Genomic DNA, 21,241 nt, shown 5'->3' on the forward strand with positions numbered 1-21,241 from the left:
ACCAATTGCCCCCATGGATACAAGGACGGTTTTTTTTAAAAAAAAAAAAAAAAAACCCATCGATCTGAACCATCCATCAGGCCTATCCCCACAATTCCAGGGACTCCCCAGCAAAAACCACACCAATAGGACGATTCTAACCATCTAATCCTGTCTACAGGAGAAGGCCGTTATCTCGAGCAATGAAAGAAACATTGTTAAAAACCTGATAAGTTGCTTGGATATATGAGTTTGTACGGGCTAAAAGGAGTGTGGTTAGGATTGGATATACGAGTTCCTACGGGCTAAAATGAGTATGGTTATCATGTAAAGCTAGAGAGGCTGCATGCTAGAACTTACAAAGCTAGTCTGGCGGTCATTCGGTGGTGTACAAGCACTTTTAAGCATAGAAAGACTAAAAAAGAAAAGAAAAAGGAGTCTCAATTGTCCTATTCCGGGGATTGTTGATCACGGTTGAAGGTATTGATCAATCTTTGTCAAGGCAAGGCAGGCCCTGAAATAATTGTTTTCCCACTACATAATAGGAAATGTTAGTTAGTGAGATGTAAACCCCCTATGGATTTCATTGTACAGGATTATTGGTGTGCAAGCACCCTACACGAAAACATCTACCTCTCGCCACAAGAAGCTAAAAAAGGAGGAAATAACAGTGAGTGAAATTTGAGAAAGAGGAAGAAGATTGAAGAAAATGGTAGGAGCTGATGCTACCAAAGGCAAACTTTAGTTGTTTCTCAACATCTTTTGCAGTCGGATCCTTTAAAACCGTGAAGATTCTTGGCCTAGTGAATATGCGATGTTTGATTTTGAACGGGCCACTGCCCTTTCACGGGGCTATGCTGGACTGATTGCTTAACCTAGTTTAAAGCTAAGCGGTAGTTACTGGTCAGGGACTATTAATTGAAAGAGAAGTAAAATATTAGATCTTTGGACAGATTTTGCAGTTCGAATACTCTTTTTCCTAGCCCCACAAACAACTTTGAACGTGAGAGACATACCAACATGGCATATGTTGGACATCTCAGCCACGCATAAAACTGGAATGTACATTGGAGATAACCTAACCTGGCTTAGATGAACAGGCCAGTCCGTACACTATCTTGTGAATCTGACGAGCAAGGCCAATCATCGTCCAATGTCATATGCAAGGTGGGCCCATCTTATGAACGGACCAGATGTCCAGCAGGTGCCAGGTTGGAAGATTCAGTGTATGGCCACCAATCATACGGCAACGGTAACATCACCCAATATGTGCATAAATAATCCTACATCTATCTTTTATTAAACTGGAACTACGGCATATCAGAGTGTGTTCTTATAACGCTCTCATCTGATGTTATTTTCCACCCTTCCATTACATTCTTTTACCTGAATAAGACCCAATCATTCCTAAAGCCATGTTTTTGTCTCTCCCTCAGCTGCCTTCCCTTTCCGCCTGTTTAAGCTGCCCGCCGCCGCACCGTTTCCACCGGTCTCCAACAAGTAGCAGACCATGGAGTCGACGTCATCCCCGAAAATGCTGTATGCTTCAATCACCTGTATATAGCTGAACCCCATCGACAGCAACATCTGCATGCTGCTGCTGAGGACCATGGAATCAGTCAAGTCCCCATCCCTACCGCCCCCACTCTGCGACGGCCCTGTCGCTGTAAAAAATCACACCGTCAATTTAAAAAAAAAAAATTTATGGCTTTGCAATTCCAGGACAGATTTTCAAATCCGATGGAAATTTTTTTTATAGTGCAATGTGAATATCAGCAAATCTACATTTTGATGGATCAACTTACTTGCACCAGAAGATGATGGCTCGGCACCAGAAGTGGATGATTCTCTATAGCCAAGCTGCTGCTTGAACTTGTCATCAGCAAGATATTCGGCCCGCGAAGCTTCCATTACCATGCGCTCGATTTCTTTCTCTGTGAGCTCCAGATCTGAGTAGAAACGACCCTCAGCTAGAAGTGCCTGCCATTTAGATAAAATACCATATGAAACCAAATGGTTTGATCCCTCAGCTGAAGAATTTACAGTTGGGATTTTACTACAGATTTGTCAGAAATTTCGAGTTTACCAAATAAAGCCTTCGCCAGATGGGATTTCACAGATGGTGCTTTTCAAAGGATAAATTACCATAATGCACTCATTTATTTTCTCTTTAGAAGTTGATGAGGTTGAGAATTATGTGGCCCAAGTTCTGTGTATGACATCATCCAACCCATTCAACATACGAGAAGATCATACAAAGGAAAGATATAGAGTGGATCTATTCATAAGGTGTGCCATGCGATATAAAACAATATAAACATTACAAAAACATCCAAATTCACGTCATCCACTGATGCTTTGACTGGCCAGAATTTTGGGACAGGTGACTATCATGGTGGGTGGATATGTAGGACAGGTTAGATGACACATACCATGCAAGCCCCACAATTCTTGACTTTGTCATTTTTTGAAGGAAAAATAAATGAGGACATTTTTGTAATTGCATCTGTCAAAAAGCATTCCTGGGAACTTAGATTCTTTTTTTTAAAACATTGGGGAAACTATATTAATGGAAGCATTATTTGGTAAAATCTGAATTCCAGAGGAATTTTGCAGTAAAAATTCCTTTTAGAGCATGGGGTTTTTCATCAGGCAACATTTAGGATACTAAAATGGAAAATAGAACACGTAATGTCATAAGCTTTGATAAATTGGTAAACAGATCCATGGAACCCAAGCATATCAACTCAATCCAGCTAAAACTTCAAGAAGAAGTAGCAATAAATATCCAATATATCTATTAGTTCTTGAAATCCAGGTGTCCAATTTAGTTATACTGCTCATCCCTCGCATCAAACAAACATGCATGTGCTCGTGCATAATGGATGAAGCAGCTGTAACAATATCGGTCACCCCTGTTGTTATGAGGGGTGAATCTGCCCATCAAGGATGGGGGAGTGGAGGTGGGTGGGAGCATATTATCCAATATAGGCCAATACTTCCTGTATTGGGATCAAATACAGGGCCATTGCGGGCCAATACAACCATAAAGTTCCCATTTTGATATTTTTATTTTCAAAATTCCTTTCCTTTTTTTCCACTTTCTTTCTTCATTTTCAATCATGGATGAAGCTTTGAAACTGATTTTAGATGTAGATCTAGGCCCTATTTTGAGGATCAAAACAAAAGATGTATGGGATTTCAACGAATCGAAGCGGAATGGACCATTTTGGAAAATATCAGAAGAAGGGGTAGACCACTTTTTCCATTTTTTTTTTTTTAAAAAAAAAAAATCTTTTTATTGTATAATGGGCTCTGGCCTACAAAATCATGCTTGATATGTGTTCAACCAATTTGGTTGGCTTTCAGCAGGTCAAGCTGACAGAGCATTCTGATACACCACTAAATACATGGTTAGAAACACACACACACACGCATGCACAAAAGATAGATTCCAACATTTTACAATTTCTCCTATTTTCCCATTACTTTCTTCAAGAATTTTCATGCTACATAAAATTAGGCCGATATGCCCCCATATTGTCTGATACACATCCACTACAGTCAGATGCGTGCTGTACTGCTGTGTCGTATTGTTTACAGGCCCAGCCGACACCCACCAGTACCATTATTCAAAATCTTGGTAGTAATTCACAAATGAGGATGACTCAACAAAGAAAAGAAAATGCAAATCAAGATTGCTTACGTTATCAATTTGTTGGTCTTGTTGAGCTCTGATAGCTGCCTTCACTTGATCCCTGTCAACATTCGTCTGTAGAACAAATAAAAGAGACAAAAGTAAGAACAGGAGCCTTACGGCAGGAAAATAAATATAATAGTGACATGGGAAAAGACAGCCAATCATAGTATTTCATGCAAGTAAACGTATCTAGAATCAAGTAAACAAACATACCACGACTATTACACAACCATTCAACACATGAGAAACAACCGAAATTTTAGACAAGGACTCTGACATTCATTTTAAAAATATATATATAGCCTTCATTATTCTAGGCAAGATAGCCTGAAATGTTTTCGTGATCAGGAAAGGGATTCCAGTGTGAATGATCAAAAGACCCTCCCAACTGTATCCTGCCATGACAGCGAGCAGCATTTCATCCAATCAGGATTAACCAAGACAGGGATGCTAGATAATCACCACAGAGAAAAAGAGAATGAAAAAAATAAAATCCAACACTGATAATTTTAGAAATAGAATATTACTACTTCTAAATCAAAGACAATGATAAAATCCCCTTCTATTAGCAATTAATAAACCTCCTATTTGGAGAAGTTAGTGGAGGTCATAAAGATTCATAATATATAGCAAGACACAATAATCAAGAAATTTTGAGGGTCGGTTTTATATTTCATGAACAAAGAACAGAAAGCTAAAGTTGAAAGCAGTTTTAAAAAGCAGAAAAGATGGACAAAGCCACCCAGCCAGTTATTAGTAGTTGGAACTTTGATTGATCATCTGAAAATCTGACACCAGCTGGGGTGGCTGGTGTTATTAGAAACACTAAGGATCCCATTTGAATGATTTTTTTTCCATTCTTTTTTGGTGATGGTCAGGAGTAATGAGACCTTGGGTTGATGATTGTTTCACCACCATTCTCAAGATTTATTTATTTTTTGGAAGATTGCAAACATAGATTGAACACCAAATGCCGAAGAAAACCAAAAACGAACAACAAAAGGACAACATACAACACACTACAAAAAGAAAAAACAACAAAGGAAAGAAAACAATAAACCTAGGCAGCTATACACTCAACCAGGCCGAAGCCCAACAAAACTCAGACGGGTCAGGGCCCTGCCCCAACAAACGGACCAAGACCCAGCACCAGCCTATGCAGGGCAGAAGCTGTTGCCAGGAGAAGCAGAGAAGGAAGACCAGTACTAAATGTCTCTGAAGATCATACTGATGACCTAAGCCAAGGGGGTGGAGATGTTCAGAAAGCAGTGACAATTCCTCTCCCACCAGATTGCCCAGAACACAGCCATGATAGATTGCCACCAGATAGACAGCACCACCGTTCCAAGCAAAGAGAAGGTCCAGCGCTGAACAAGGCATGACCCAGGAAGAATGCTGTCTCTTGGGATTTGATCAAACATCCCAAACCACTGACGCTCTCCTCTTTTATTTTCTTTTCTTCATTTAATTTTTTTCACAGAATTCACAAGCCAATTGATAAGCTAAACATTTCATCTGATTATGCAGGAAGAGCTGCAAATGGAATCACCTTCATGGTGACACTTCAACGAAAGAGGTGATGCCTCTTTGTATTGGAATTTATTGCATTTTGTTTGATGTAGGCTTTTGTTTTCCAATAAACTTTTTGTCATTCGAAAAAAGAAAGAAACAAAGACAGAAAAAACAAAAAAACAAAAAAAAACAAAACAAAAAACAAAAAACGAAAACGAAAACAAAAAAGAACAAGAACAAGAACAAAAGTTTTTGAGCATATCAAATTGTTATTTTAATCTTAAAGACAACTGACAATTATCATTTCCTTTTCTGAATTGCTCATGGACTTTGCATGTCATGGCATATAATGGGAAATTTTGAATTGAACTATGTATTCAGAAGGGTCTGCAGCAATGAAAAGGATTCCTTGCCATTCTACATAACAGAGAACAACTGGTAAGGCAACTTCCCTAATGGGCTGTTACCACAAGAAATGAAGGGAATGCTAGATTTAATCGAAATTCATCCACTAATATATTAAGCCTCAAAAGGAGATCATATGCAAACAAAATCTCCACATGACATACTTGAAGATACCCTGCGGAACACATTTACTAAATAGCACTCACCCCCTGAAGGCTGCTGAATCCAAGGCCTGCACCAATGTTCAATCGGCGTGGGTCAACAAGTGAGTTGTAATGATTTCCATGATGATAACTTAGCCGGATAGGTGGGGTATCCGTGTTGTAGCTTCCATGGAAAATGTTGATAGGTTCTGCATTAGGTGGTAGTTAGTCAAATATCTGCCCATGACAGGCCTGATATTAGGTGGTAGTTAGTCAATTAGAATGGCACCTGTGCTGTAGGAATATATATGGATAGGGCGATTGTACATCTCGGACAAAGCCTGGATCTCCATGTTGTTTCCATATACCTGTTACCAACAAAACACTTAATATTTGCCAAAAAGAGGATAGAAGGAAAAGGATGAAACCCAATGTGAAAGCAAGAGAGCACAGATGAGCATGGGGGAACCAATACAGAGGACAATTAAACTTCACTTGGTGGCAGTGACAGTTGACAACCAACCCACTAACAGTAACATGGATTATACATGGAGCACAATAAAAATGCTGGGACATGCACGAAACTGGAATTCAACTGATAAAACTCATATACATGAACTAGCATACAAAGATAGGTACACAAGAACTGATGTTTTAGGGTGTGTTTATTGCATCAAGTTTTGTGAACTTCATGATTAATCAGTCTAATTTGGTGCAAAATATCAAGAAATTTCATGATATTTGGTGCAACCAAATGCACCCTGATATTGAGAGGAATTGTTCAAGATTTCCCTTAACAAAATTTATATGAAAACATTTGCAACATTGCAGGACCATTTTTTGAGTCATCTTATTTGAAGAGAATTGATTACCTACAAGGGTACAACAGCTTGTAGTCGAAATAACCTACAACCCCTCTTTACAAGCATTTTAACCAGAGGAATTGGAATTCATAACCCTGAAGGCATAAAAGTAGTACGATCCAATGGTTTTGGGTGTCCAGTCCTCTTACTTCAATTAGTTTCCATTGTTTCAGGTTCAAAAGCAAATATAAACTACTTTCCTATTTTTTTAACTGGTAGAAATGGACTTCATCATCACCATGATCATCTAACCCTTATCCCAACTATTGGAGTCAGCTACACAAATCCTCTTCCGAAATTCCACTCCATCATAGCATGTGTTTGAAATGTAAGATTTGTCAAGATCCATGAGAAATGGGCTTGCAAATAAAGTAAATAAAAATCAAGTACTGTTTTCAAACAGCATGAAAGCGCATGCAGACAATAATATCAAATAAGCAATGCAACCCCCAAGAATGTTTTCCAGGTAGCACTTTTTTTACAACTAGTGTGACATCATTAATGGCTATACCTTGTCCCGCCTCTTCCTTTTACAATAAGATGTGAAACCTTCCGTTATAAATTGAGAAAAGTGGTCCCTCTCCTTCTCCTGAAGATAAATAATAGAACAAGACAACTGAACCTTTAGCAACCTCAACCATGCAAATCTAAAATGCCAAATGCCAAGATAATCATCACAGAACCCACAAAATTATAAAACAAGGCACTCTTAGATAATAGGAACTACCAAGATTTAGAGAATTTTTACATCCAAATTCCAAACCAATAGGAGAGACAACAACAGAAAATACGTGTGTGTGTGTAGAGAGAGAGAGAGAGAGAGAGAGAGAGAGGGAGGGAGGTCTCAAGTCCAACTGGTTGGACCACAGTTTACAGTCCACCCAGTGAATAACTTCCAACCTGTTTAAGTGCTTGTGACATCCAATCCTCCTAATAGGATGGCCCCACCATGAGGATCGCTTAGTGAAAAAATCAGCCCTTTCATATGTATACTTGTAAAAATCAGCCATTTCATGCGCATGCATACATACATACATAAATACATACACATATATATAATGTGTGGCCCCCACTGTGATGTGTGTCAGACATCTACGCTGTGCATTTGGTGGTTCCCCACTAGGTTATGGGGTATCCCAAAAATCAGTTACGGAACTCGGGTGGGTCACACCATCTAAAATGATGTAAAAACATGCTAAAACATCTAAAAGCACTTGGTGGGGCCCACTTGAGTTTTGGATACAGCTGAAACCTGGTGTGACCCCTCATCCAAGTAGGACACACACAATGGATGGGCTCGATGTTTGAAACACATCTCAGTGGACCCCATAAAAAATCATGAATGTTTCAATGGGTGGGTAACCAGTCTCAACTGTTGTCTGTAGTGTGACCCACCTAAGCCATGGATTTAAATAATTTTTAGGCCTGTGGCCCACCATAGAATGGCGTATCTGATTGATGGGGTGGATGTCCGACATACATCACAGTTGAAGATATTCTTATTTTGGCATTGCTCTGATTCAAGGTGCAATACCACTGAACTATATATAATGCAATTTTGGGTACCTTCAATTCAAGTTGTGTTTAGTGCAAAGATGGATCTAGGAAAATGCTTTTTTTTTCTGAAAGGTTTTTTTTCCTAGTCTAGTAGACTAGGAGAGATCTAGACAAATGCAAGCATAAATGCAAATAACTCATAGCATAGCATACAGAATGCAAATATATAAAACAATAATAGAGACACACTGCTGACGTATCTAAACACAGCTGCAGCACAAGATACACCCAACATCTGATCGGATAGACCAAAAGCGCACAGAGAAGTACTGCATATGTGCATCAACGACACCACTGGAAGAAAGAATGGTAGAAACATCATAACATATGCAGAAAGGAAGTGTACTGGTCAAGCTGAAGAATACACACGCAGCACAAAATGTCAAAGTGCAATTTATACAGAAACACACTCTAAAGCCTCAAAATATGAACTAAGATGAAAATATTAACCTATGCTCGGGTCTTTTTAATAGATCAAATGAAATTTCTCCTACTGGAATCTGAGACGAATCACAAATTAAGAGAGAAGTTCATTATCTCACACACATGTATAGCCGAGCCCTTTATCACAGACTAAGAGAGATGTTCGCTTGTCTCACACACATGTATAGCCGAGCCACATGCCATCACTTGATCATGATGCCACGCATGATCTGAGTCATCAGGTGGGCCCACTGGGTAGATGCCTGGCACAAACTCAGGACAATGCACTCAAAAAGTATCGTTGTAGCATACACAATGAATGGACATCTAAAAAAATTGTTTTCACCATCCATTTGTTTCGTGCACTTTTACACACCTGACAAGCAGACCAGACAAAATTTTGGGCCATGGAATCTACAAGTTGGTTATTTGATGAGCGGCTCTGATGTTTATTGTATTTATGGATTAGCAAATCTCCACCAATATCCTTCTTTTACAATGTTTCCATGAAAACAGAGATGCCGAGATCATTTTCTACAGGAGAGGAACCATTGTTGTCAAATGCGATCGCATATGCACATACTGTGGATCGAATCGCAGATGCCATGATGGCATATGCGATCCTGGCAAGTATGCCATGGCATAATTTTATATGCGACCAATATGCGATCGCATACTACATATGCGATCACATATTTCCCAATAGCCAGAGTGGAAGCAAAAAAATTTATTTTTTATTTTTTCAATTTGGAGAACTTTTGCCTATAAATATGCACTCATATACCCTCCATTTTCACTATTCTTTACTCCAAAGCTCTTTCTCTCTTACTCTTGCTCCCTTACACCTCTTTCTCTAATCTCTCTACAACTATTTTGAGTACGTTTATTTTTTGTATTTTGTAAGTTGTGCTGACTTTTTGTAAATTAAGTTGTAAGTTATAATTTGTAAGTTGTTTCAAGTTATCTATTTATCAGTAAAATGTCTTTGTTCGAAGTTTTTTAATAATTAATTCTCTTCTAATGTAGCTTGTTGATTGTTTTGTTAAAATTTATATAATATAATATAAGTAATTAAATATATAACTTAATGAAACACTCAAACTATAATGAAATAAGTAAATTAACCTAATCCAATCATGTGTACTAATTAGGCAAGTTTTTTCCTTTTTTTTTAGATTTTTTTTTATTTTTTCCTTTTTTCAATTTTTTATTATTTTGTTAAAAAATATGCCATGGCATATGCGATTGTGCGATCGCATATGCAATTTGAAAACGTTAAGAGGAACGATACTACAAAGGAATTTCAGAAATATGCTTTCCCGAAGTTATTATGAGCTCAAAACTTCCGCATGCCTGTCCCTGGTGCTAACTATTAATTCCAGCTAGACTAAGTTGCAATTTGTAATCTGTAAATTAATTTTGGCTGCCATGACACGATATATACCAATAAAAAGTATTTGCAAGTAATGGAAGCTGGTACCCAGAGATAACATGGCATTTTACACCTCAAAAACTTCTTTATAGGATGCAGAAGGGGCATGCATACCATATAATCAATGCACATCTGTCGAGCCACATCATATGCTTCACTATCCCCATAAACTTGATCTGCAACAGCACGAAACAGGCAGTTTCCATCCTCTACCATCCGTTTGACTTCTAAACCTTTTGTTCGTCGGATATCAAGTTCAAACTGGCGTTCTCTCTCCTGAAATAAACTTTAGCATTAATGACATAATATGATCGAGTACTGAGGCATACTTGGAATAGTAATTTGCATACAAAGTCAACTTGGTATTATGAGATGGTGCAAAACGTAGACCAGGAATGCTATTTCATCCAATGATTGAGACAAAAAACTAACAATGACAAATTGTCTTCTAAGATGAAACTTGGTTGTTGATCAAATAAAAACTAAAGAAGTTCCCTCAACCCACGACTTAATCTTGTCTCATGCTCACTCTGATACTTCTTTTAATTCGACCAACTTCTCCAACCCAGTCAACTATAACCAACTCAATTGGACTTCACATGTTTCAAGCAGTATATGTATATTGTCGAGTGAGCATCTTACACTGTAAACTTAAAGGATTGTAATCTGTTTCTTGTAGGAGGATAATCTTCTCGCTTTCTCGGCAGGCTGATCCTCTTTTTTGTAATCCTTGTTTCTAATCAAATCACTGTTACTTCTCAACAAAAAAAAAAAAAAAAAAGCAGTATAGGTTTATGCATATTTTTCAGAAGAAAATGTAAAGCAGTATGGTGCTTCTTATTCAAAATCATGCATAATACGACAAAGCCCATGTCTGCATTATAAACTTCGGGGATTGTAGAAAGCAGTATTTGTAGTATAACTCTTCTATGCACGTGAAATATCTATCATAGGATCTCTTTTCATTGTTAAGCAAGAACGACTTCAACAAAACTTCAAAGGCAGTATAAAACAGCTAACTACAATTGCAAGTAGAGAGAGATGGATTATTGTCATAACTTACAATTAATACTCCGATAAATGCATATATCTAGCAGATTGAAACAAGTTGTATAATGGCATTTGTCTTCATGTATAAACCTTTCACCGGTATATCATCCACATACAAATATAGTTATATATTGAAATCTAAAATCTGTCAGACTCTCCACTTGAACTTATTAGTGATTCTCTTTTCCCACAAGTGGAGAGTACGAAATCCATGATCATCATCTAGGCTCTACATTGAATGCCCATATCCCAATATTCACAATAATGGTCAATCATGACCCTTGCATTGGAAGACTTATTTAGGAAAGAAAGCGATGACCAAAGGAACTTCTATTGCATTTTTTATAACCATCTACATCTATTTTCTGTTCCCAGAAGTCTTCCAATAGATCAGTTGTCCGATCAATGTGTTTTTTGGGTATTTTCTATCAGAGATTCAGAGTAGATTAGCATGACCTATATACCAGGAGTATTCTAATCTACTCTAACATTATCCATCCAAGGTAGAGCTTACCCGATGATCAGTGGGATCTTGTACACGTTTGCATGCTTTGAACATCAAGGCACATCCTACCCTGTTCAAACATATATGTATTATCCTACTGATATCCTTATTGATGAAGAGGCCACACCTACCCTGTTCAAACATAAACCTATTACCCTATTGATGAAAAGGCCACAACTCCTACCCTGATCAAAGCCACAACATCATCTTCCTCCACCAGGTTCTGCCTAGAGGAGTCATCAACGTTCAGCTTCAACCTGCCAAACGGAGGATTAATCCATCCAGTTACAGTAACCCTCTTCAAGTGAGTGCTGCTGACCAGAATGCCGATAGAATTCGGCGCTAATTGTTCGCTGAATGCATTCTCTTTGTCGAACCTCTTACTGTAGCAGACTCCACTATCCAGCCCTTCACCTCGTGTGATAATGCTAGTTGCACCAACCCAATTCCCTTCAAAACCTAGCAGAATTCCTTGCTAACCAAATCTCCCAGCAGATGAGACATGGGATCTTGCGACAGATGACTTTAAATTGGCTCATGCTGTCAGCAAGCCAAAAGAATTACAATAGACTTTTTGAGATGGACTAGTTCAACAACACATTAAAAGCCCCCGCTGAAAAAAAATCTCCAGACCTCGTTAGCTGCCTATCCACAAAGGGATGGTTTATTAGGTCCTCGCAATTTTCTCTGCCTGGAGAGCAGCACATACACATCGAGGGCATATATATCATTAACTTTCTAACTCAATCTTAAACATGCATAATCTATCCTACACAATAACTTCTCTTCATCATGCCTCTTCCTCCATCTCTAACTACTTGCGCGGCATCATGAACATTTGCGATCAGCTTTGCCCTTATCAATTGACATGTCTCTGATGTAGACAAACTAAACTTAGTGTGCAATAGTCTAGCACCGGAATATAAGTCATTTTTTTTCTTTCTTCCTTTTTATGAAACATGACTAGTTCAACAACACAAGTCATTTGTCGACTCTCCTCTCTTGCATCCAACAATAAATACCTTCGCCAAGTTACCTGTCATTCTTGTCCAGCAACAAGCACATCTTCAACAACGCTCCACATTAGAGCCCAGTTAACCACTTAACCTTCACCTCTTATTGCTCAGCATAGCCGTGGTGGATGCCTCAACAGTGGTCTGAGCCGATTGAATCTCAGTACTCAGAAGCATGGTCAAGGTGGTGGTGGTGATTTCTTTTGTGGAGGTAGACACTGTGATGGTTTGGCTAGAGGTCTTGGTGGCAGCTAGTCAACCTATTTCCAGCCTGGTAGCATTCTTGGTACACCCCTTTCAGCCTCAGATTGATTATTGGATTTTGTCAAATATCTTGGTCTTCTAGCATTACGATGTCCAATATCTTGGTCTTCTAGCATAACGATGTTGTCGACTACCTTCTCGACCTGCTTCTCCCTACCAGCATCCAAAGGCTCATACCGACTTTTAAGATTCATCTTCACAGTACGGTCAATTTCCGCATGCACTCGCTCGCAGCTTTTCAGAATCTCGCTTTTGCTTTCCCTTCTGATCTGGAGCGGAAACCCAATATTGATGCTACTTCTTGCACAACCAGTGATTCTAGCATGCTTTCTCAGCTTACTCCTTGTACTAGAATTATGTTAGTGCTGGTAATGGTACACTTACTATCTCTCATACTAAGGCCACTTCCATTCCCTCCAGTAGTGGTAGGATTATTTTGTGCTTCTAAAAGATCTTTCATGCTATGCTCAATCCCAAAGTTGGTTCTATACATATGACCCAACGAGAAAAATCTAAATAATGATGAGTGATATAGGTCAGCCATAAACTTTGCATTTGTGGATGGAATCCACCAAGGATGGTTAGAATGCCAGTTCCCATTCCTTGGGCGTTACCAAATATTTTTTTAAGGGCTATGAATAATATTTTATTAAGAAAAGCTTGGAAACCCCAAGCCAAAACAATACAAAGAGCCAAAAAGATCACACTAGCCTGTAAAAAGTGAGCACCACCCTTGGGAATACAGCAATACAACTAAGAAATCATTCCATTTGACATACTCCCCCCTTGATCTAGGAATACTAACATGAACTAAATGTCTTGTCCAAGCCAACAGACTTGCTCCCCCTTGATCTTACCTACACACAATGTTTTACATGTTCACCATCCACTTACAAACTCGCCAAAGATTTGCATTGTTACTTTGAATTCACTTTTGATGCATTCTTGATCTGAAGACCAGCCAACTCCTCACTTAGGGAACTAGATTTGGTGGCCTCTCTATGTTTTTCACTTGGCTAATTTTCCACTTTTTTTTTGTCTTTCCTTAGTAGCTAATTCGCCCTCCATGTGGCATCAATGTCCTGGTCATCTTGCAGCTCATGCTTTTCAATTGCTTCAATCTATACACTGTCAATCCCAAATCCCAATCTTTTTTTTCCATTTGTAAGAGTCATTGAATGGGCAGAAGTTGTAAAGTTTCTTTCCAATTAATAATAAAAGAACGGACTAACTTGAAAATTTGTACATTGTGACCTTTTTCCTGTGCATGCATCCGTTGCTTTCAATTTTCGCTTCTATCATTTTTCAACAATGATTTTAATCGATACACTTGGTTCTATCCTCTGGAGCATAATTCAGACTTTCTTCCTCCCTTTCTTTTCTTTTTTTGAAGGATTGGACTTTCTTCCTTATTTTATAAGCTTTCATCACATGGTTGAAAATCAACTTAATTGTCGCATTAAAATCTTTCAACATAACAGTGCCAGTGAGCTTTCCTCCCTGGCCTTTCTATCTCATTTATCTGCTCTTGGGATTCTTCATCATATTTCATGTCCTCACATAATGAGCCATTACGGAGCATTTTTCCATAACGGCTGTTACATAACCATATTTACACACCATGGTCCTCATACTCAACAAAATAGAATTGCTTAGTGTAAACACTGACGCATTATTGAGATAAGGTTGAAACTTCTTTTTCACAATAATGTCCACTCTTAATTTTGGGTTAAAGCCTTCTCCGCCGCCACTTCCTAATTAATTGTCTTCCCATGATTCTTCATAATGATTATCCTCAAAGCATTCTTTAGATCTCCTGATTATTTTTCTATTAGGGTCTTTGGGTGCCTCTACATACTTAATCTTGCCTCTTTTCCAAGAACCAAATTCAATCCCAAATCTCTTCCTTGTGTTTCTCTCTGGTTAAGTAATCACAAAGGCTTTCATCCACTCCGTCCACAAACTTGCCACATGTTTTTCTCATTTCATTTGTGTTTGACAAAAAATGCTTTCCTTATGCTTATAGTCGCTCTATTCTTCTATGTCAACGGGAGTTATGGATCCAATTACCTTATTTTCCCCAGTCTCTTAACTCTATCCCCTCCTGTTCCTCCACTTCAAGGGGAGAATCTCCTATTTCCTGCCTAATTGGTGGAGATTCTTCTTCTTCCCATCTTCTCCATCTCATTATCACACGCAAGCATGCTCATTGCACATAGTAGCATCTTCCTATTGTACATCATATTCATCTTTCTTCTTCACTTGCTTGCTCTGACGCATTGTAAAAAAAAAAAAAACAAACAAACAAACAAACACTCTCCTAGTTGGCTCCCCACATGAATGTCGTGAGCAACTGATAGGTCTATAACATTAACTACCTCCTTAATGGCACAATTGGATGTTACAAAGCTCATCTTACAGCCAAAGACTATAATCAACAACAATTTTATGTCAATGGAACCTATAATCATGTGTTAAAACATGCAACTGTTTGCATTGTTCTCACTGTCACCATCTCTTGACCTAATCCATTCAACCACTTCCATGTCGCGAATGCCTTCATGGATCTTCTCTTTGTATAGAGGATTTTCACTGTTGTTGCCTTGATGGATCTTCTCTCTCTCTCTCTCTCTCTCTCTCTCTCTCTCTCTCTCTCTCTCTCTTGTTTTTCTTGCCTTCTTTAATAAATTCGTCGTTACTATTTTTTATTTTATTTTTTTTTTTCAAGTCATTGTCGCACATGAGTATAATGTCAACAACATAAAGTAGTGCGGATTAAGTGACCCTCATTAGACGTGTACGTAAACATAAACATAAAAGAATCAATCCGATTGCACAAAAACCATGCCGAAGAATAAATGAGCTAAATTTGATAAACCCTGCATGTGAGCCTCACTTAAACTCATAGATAGCTTCATGTGATCAAAAAACATGATTTGCCAAAGTGGGGTCATCAAAACCCAAATGTCATTTTATGCAAAATTCTCTAGTTGAGAAGCTATGGACTGACATCTACCTTATGGGCCAACTATGATTGATGGCTAGGAGAGAACAGTGCAGAAGGTACCAGGTTCAGCTAATGGGCTAAAAATTTCATCAAAGTGAGGCCAATACTACCAACTAAAACCCTACACAACCAAGCGACCACTGTAACATTTGACAGAGCCACCAGCCTGACAGTTGACCTCATGAACCCATTTGAGGCCAGGCTGGCCAGTTGCATTCATCTTGAGAGAGTGAATTAAACAAGAAAAAACTATGATCATCTCATGTGAACTTTTCAATAGACACTAGTTCTTTTTAAGCACAAGGAAAATGCAAAACATGTCATAAAGATAGTGTATTAAATTGTCCCGAGGGTAGAGAATGAGGAAGACAAAATAACTTCATATAACGAGGCACAATGTGCTCAGTCCATGGTAGAGAATGAGGAAGACAAAATACCTGCATGGCGCAATGTGTGGTGCCAGTGCCAAGGTACCAGTTTGCATCATCCAGAAAGTCAAGGACCATGGCTGTCATCACTTGTAGGAGACGGGTTATCTAGTATGCTTGTGGAATGAGACCATAACAGGTAAGAGCAACATGTCTACATTGTCCACAGGTCCGGCAAAGAACTAAAACCTGGCTAGCAGACTAAGGCTGGCCCACGTCCAACAAGACATAACATATGCCATGATGGTGCCTGAGAGACTGTCTTAGAAAGACCAAGGCCACCATTGACATCAAAGTGCTGAGATGATGCGTGACCAACCTAACCACCTCAAGTATCACCATGACCAAATTGTCTTCCATGAGAACTACGACAAGAACTTCCATGACAGCTGCAACCATGAAGAGCAACAAAGGGAGGGGGATGACAGTATCTCGGGTAAAGAGGCAAATATAAGGACATATAAACCACCTGATTAAGAGCGAGCGATAGAAGCTCACCAAAAGCATGAAACGGGAACGGGATGCAAAAAATGGAAGAAGCGAGTATAATTAGGTCTAAAGACCATTAGAGGGCAAAAACTGTCCTCTTCAAAGACTACCCTCTGAATGAATTGAGGAGCACTACATAAAGCCTTGATCCAATCAAGATAATCGAGAAAGGGGTAGAGTAATAGCACACATCTTAGATGATTGAGAAAAGGATGACTCCAAAGAAAACAACCATCGCAAGAAGTTTCTAGACCAACAACTTAAGTAAATATCAAATGAAAATAGCCTTTATCCAGCCAAGTAGTTGATCATTTTTTTATCAAGGGTTAATGGGCAAGATTTGGCAATGCCCTGGGAAATCACTAGAGCCAAAAGAAAGCGTGGAGGAGAAAGGAAGAGACTCATCGGCACATCCTAGAAGATCACGGCTTCATAAGATGGGAACAGTCTGGTTCCTAAAAAGAAGGCAGTTCGAGCCATTCAAGTATGCAGAAACAAGAGAAGAAACGTTGGAAAAAGCAAGGGATGGAGGAGTCAGTAGTTTTCATAGGGGGGCACAGATCATGCAATTGCAGAGAAAATGAGGCAGACAAATGAGATTAGTGGCTACGAGGCGGCATTCAACGTAGTTGCATAGTGTGGCACAGGGATGAGATGGACAATGTTGTGGAGGAAGGCAAATCCAATGAGGTCGTTTAGCAGCAGAGAGATATAGACACTAGATCTGTAGGGGTGTGCGGTGATCGAGAGGCAAGACAATAACAAGGAAGAGACGGTGCCAGTGAGAGGAAGAGGATGGTGCTGGTTAGGAAAGGAGGATGCCAATGGAGGGTGAGAAAAAAGGAATATAATTGAAGGACAAAAAAGAGGAGGAGGAGAAAGGAGAGTAGAATTAGTGAGCCTACTTGGGTACCACAAAAAATGATATCAGGACTGTTTCTTAATGAAAAGAGCGGACAGTGTGTGTGGACCTCCAAGGCCATATCTAGGATAGTTCTAGAAAACAAAGGGGGATTATGGAGATTTCAAAGATTATGCACACTTACATTACTATAAAATATTTCCACTTGTGGCAGTACATCCTTGCACCCATTTGACTAGAGTATTTAAAATAAAGCCATCATGGCACAGCCCTTCACAATCTGCCATTGGAATTCTTGCCAATGTCAACTTAGCTCCTTCCTGCAAGATCATCCTTCATCTGATTATCCCCATTAGACTTGCCAGACTTTCCTTCTTACTTCTGAAATCCAGTAGTTCCTTTTCATGATTCCATCAAGGCCACAAAGCATAAAGTCTAGAACATCAACCTGCTTGACAAAGGAAAACAGAATCCTGCATTGGATGAACAAGTACTTGACAGGATCCTGCATTCTATACACTTTCACCTATTATGGATTCATCATTTTATATGATACAAGTATATTTGAAAAAAGCGATATGCGAAACAGCAATAAATTCAGGTACAGTTGTGAAGAAGCATTTGTACAAAATGTTATCAACTATAAACAGCAACGAAGCAGAAGCGGGAGCGCTAGCATGAGTCCGAAGCACGATTCAAAGCGGCAACAAAACCTAACTATAAGGATCCTGCAATAAGGATACATGTGGTCAAATTGGAGATAACTTACGTCGAGAATACCAACACAGCTGGCTAGAAGGAATAGTGGGTGCTGAGAGAGAGACAGAGAGAGTGTGAGTAAGAGAGGGAGTGAGAAATTAATCACAAACTCACATTTGACTCCCACTACAAACCCTAGGATCCTTAGTACTGACCTACCCTTGGTCTAACATTTATTCATGTCCCTAAAATTTCATCTAACCTTAAACACCAAATGACCCATGCCCAACTTTTCTGAAGCATTTCTTTCACTAGGATTCCTCTTAATGGAACCCAAATATGTACCGCACTCATTCAGCAAGAAAATCAACCCAAGTATCTTCCAAACTACAAAAATACTAGTGGAAGCACTTCCAACAGAAATAAATAGCATACAGAAAATAATAAAACCACACACATACCCAACAGAAAGGATCTCCATTTTTGCTCATTAGCCAGGTTTGTTATCAAACTGCAGATCAATTTTGCAGATGACTAAATGTGATCCAGCTTAACAAAATGAACAGTTAAGGATGAGAACTAGCTGCTAAATTAGATAACCATGTCATGAGGAAATTTAATTTTTATATATTTTTTTTAAAAGGAGAGAGCTTACAGCATCATCATAAGAGGAACCAAAGCACGGGCTTTGTTCATCTGCGCTGTTGTAACCTTCGCCTTCACCATATGACCTTGGAGAAGAAGGTCGCGAGCCTGATGGTGATGACCGAGTCGAAACAACGGGCCACGCTACTGCCCTTCGAGAAGAACCAATCCGGACATTGTTTGAACCACCTGAGCCCGTTCTCCTTGAACTCAAGCTTCCCGACAAGGGTTTCGGGGGTGGGACAGGAGGAGGAGGGGGATACGAACTCCCTGTAATGATCTGCGAACAACCGGCACCCGAAACCTCGTTCTCATCAGTATCAAATCCTTCTGGAATCCGTACTCCGCCCAACTCTTTTGTCATGACCTCCAAATCCACGACATCCTCATTACCAACTTTCTCTTTTTCAACGGATTCATCCAATGCAGTCTCATTTCTAACAGCTTGAGTGCTTTCTGGCAGAAACTCATCACTTCGTGGGATCTTATCATCACTGCTTCCACAACAGTCAAGAAGATCATCCGACGTGCCTGGGTCTTGCACATCCTTCTCCTGCTCCTCTTCTTTTACAGCTGAAGGGATCTGATGCGTGATAGGCTGGGGCACTGAAGCAGAGGAAGACCCAGGCAAGGAAGCACGGTTCGTGTTTGATGAAGATCCAGCTGAACCACGCTGAACCAAGATTCGAGTCATCTTTTTCCTGCAGAAACCCTCCTCCTCGTCTCCTTCTCAGCTCAAAGCCCCCAAACTCTAACCGGCCGTTTATCACGTGTCCTCACCTTCGGTGCTGTGATGCCAATCCCTCGGCTGAACGATTTCTTCCAGCCCAGTGACTTCTGCTCCTCGTGAACCAATCTCTGCATTCCCCTAACAATTCTCATGAGACCAGCGCCTCGACCAGAAACAACAAACCACAATTCCCTCCTGGAACGTAAAATTACCAGAAATATCCTTGCTTTCTGCCCGGAATTCACCTCGAGAAACTCCGACGGCAACCAAAACCACCTATGCCCATGAAAACAGACCCCAAAACCCTAGAAATTTTATAATTCCCCTGCCAGCACCCAAAACCATCAACTTTCAAAATTTTAATCCCTTCAAACTTGGAAGAAATTACGAAATAGTGTCAAGAAAGAGCTTATCAGAAGACAACGGTAAAAACTTAAAAATCTCATAAATTCCCCACCACAACCCAAAAGCATCAATTTCTATAAAAACTGATGTCTTCAGGCTCGGAATATATGCTAAAATTCGTCAAAACAGTGACAAAAGAAAAAAGCTTTCCACTGAAGGAACGATTAGAAACCCTAAGTATCACGGTCAAACCCTAGAAATGTTATGAATTCCTCAAAGAAGCATCCAAAACTTCAATTTTCACGAAAATAGCCTCGGTGAACTCAAAGAAACACCAAAAATCACGAAGACTGTGTCAAGAAAAAGAACTTTCCGAGGAAAAATCGTCAAAATCCGCGAGACAGCCCTAGAAATCACCGAACCGATCAATCTTCACAAAACTACCTCACCAGACTCAAGAAAACACCTTGAATCATCAAAATAGCAACATAAGAAGAGGATTTCGAAGAATAGCAGGAAAATACCCTGGAAATCGTGAGAATCGACAAAAGGAGATTAAGAAGAAAGCGGGGAGACGGTGTGAGACGCTTACCTTGGCGATCTTCGGGGCGTTCTGAGATCTGCAGGAGCTGGAGTGTCGGAGGAGCTCTCGCAGGGATTGAGATGAGAACCGGATTCGGGAAACTTCTAGGGTTTTTGGAGGGATAAAGAGAGGGAGAGAGGGGTGGAGAGCAAGAAAGGGAAGTGGAGAAAGGACGAATGGGTAGAGAAAACGGGAGGCTGCTCTTTATCGTGGGAGGAGATGGAATTTGGGAGAGCCGACTAATCACGCTTTTACGATTGGACACGTGTCAATCTAGTGGCTTGATGGCACGTGAGGAGCTCGCGGACACGGATGGGCGAGCGTGCGGGCATTGGCACTGCTTCACTGGATCCCCGTATCCACGGAGCCATATTACATGGATTCATGTCATTTATTCATTTTTGCACTTCATTTTAGGTTATAGTAAAGTCCCTGACAACTACCTATTTTGACACTTTATTTTAAAATATATTACCGTAGACACCCTGCCATCTATTCAATTAACCACTTCATTTTAAGATATAGTACTATATATACCTTACTATCTATTTAATTCCACACTTAATTTTAAGATATTGTAAAGTAGACACCCTGCCATCTATTTATT

General features: G+C 39.6%; 1 protein-coding gene across 5 annotated transcripts; it reads right to left on the minus strand.

Annotated features, from left to right (window-relative positions):
* Positions 1-1,249: 1,249 nt before the first annotated feature.
* On the minus strand, positions 1,250-20,824 carry LOC131235002 (OVARIAN TUMOR DOMAIN-containing deubiquitinating enzyme 6). Of its 5 annotated transcripts, XM_058232053.1 has the most exons (11): positions 20,644-20,821; positions 19,919-20,031; positions 18,987-19,834; positions 18,402-18,443; positions 10,129-10,290; positions 7,114-7,191; positions 6,029-6,107; positions 5,803-5,948; positions 3,686-3,751; positions 1,785-1,959; positions 1,250-1,643 (listed from the first exon to the last, which is right to left on the minus strand). In XM_058232053.1, the coding sequence occupies exons 3-11, from the start codon at positions 19,668-19,670 to the stop codon at positions 1,387-1,389; spliced, it is 1,689 nt and encodes a 562-aa protein (XP_058088036.1). In that variant the 5' UTR covers positions 19,671-19,834; positions 19,919-20,031; positions 20,644-20,821; the 3' UTR covers positions 1,250-1,386. The 5 variants fall into 5 exon arrangements, with proteins under 5 accessions (XP_058088036.1, XP_058088035.1, XP_058088037.1 ...); XM_058232052.1 differs by having other exon boundaries at positions 18,987-20,031; XM_058232054.1 differs by lacking the exon at positions 18,402-18,443 and having other exon boundaries at positions 18,987-20,031; positions 20,644-20,819.
* Positions 20,825-21,241: the final 417 nt, after the last annotated feature.

The sequence above is a fragment of the Magnolia sinica genome, chromosome 19 (genome assembly GCF_029962835.1).
Source record: "Magnolia sinica isolate HGM2019 chromosome 19, MsV1, whole genome shotgun sequence".
NCBI lineage: Eukaryota > Viridiplantae > Streptophyta > Magnoliopsida > Magnoliales > Magnoliaceae > Magnolia > Magnolia sinica.

Bases quoted from the DNA above. Each gene is read 5' to 3' on its own strand.
- LOC131235002 (XM_058232053.1), bottom strand. From the start codon at position 19,670: ATGACTCGAATCTTGGTTCAGCGTGGTTCAGCTGGATCTTCATCAAAC. The intron at 10,291-18,401 runs GTAAGTTATCTC...AGTTTATTTCAG, and splicing joins GCTGTGTTGGTATTCTCGAC to GAGAGAGAACGCCAGTTTGA. The intron at 1,644-1,784 runs GTAAGTTGATCC...GATTTTTTACAG, and splicing joins GCCATCATCTTCTGGTGCAA to CGACAGGGCCGTCGCAGAGT.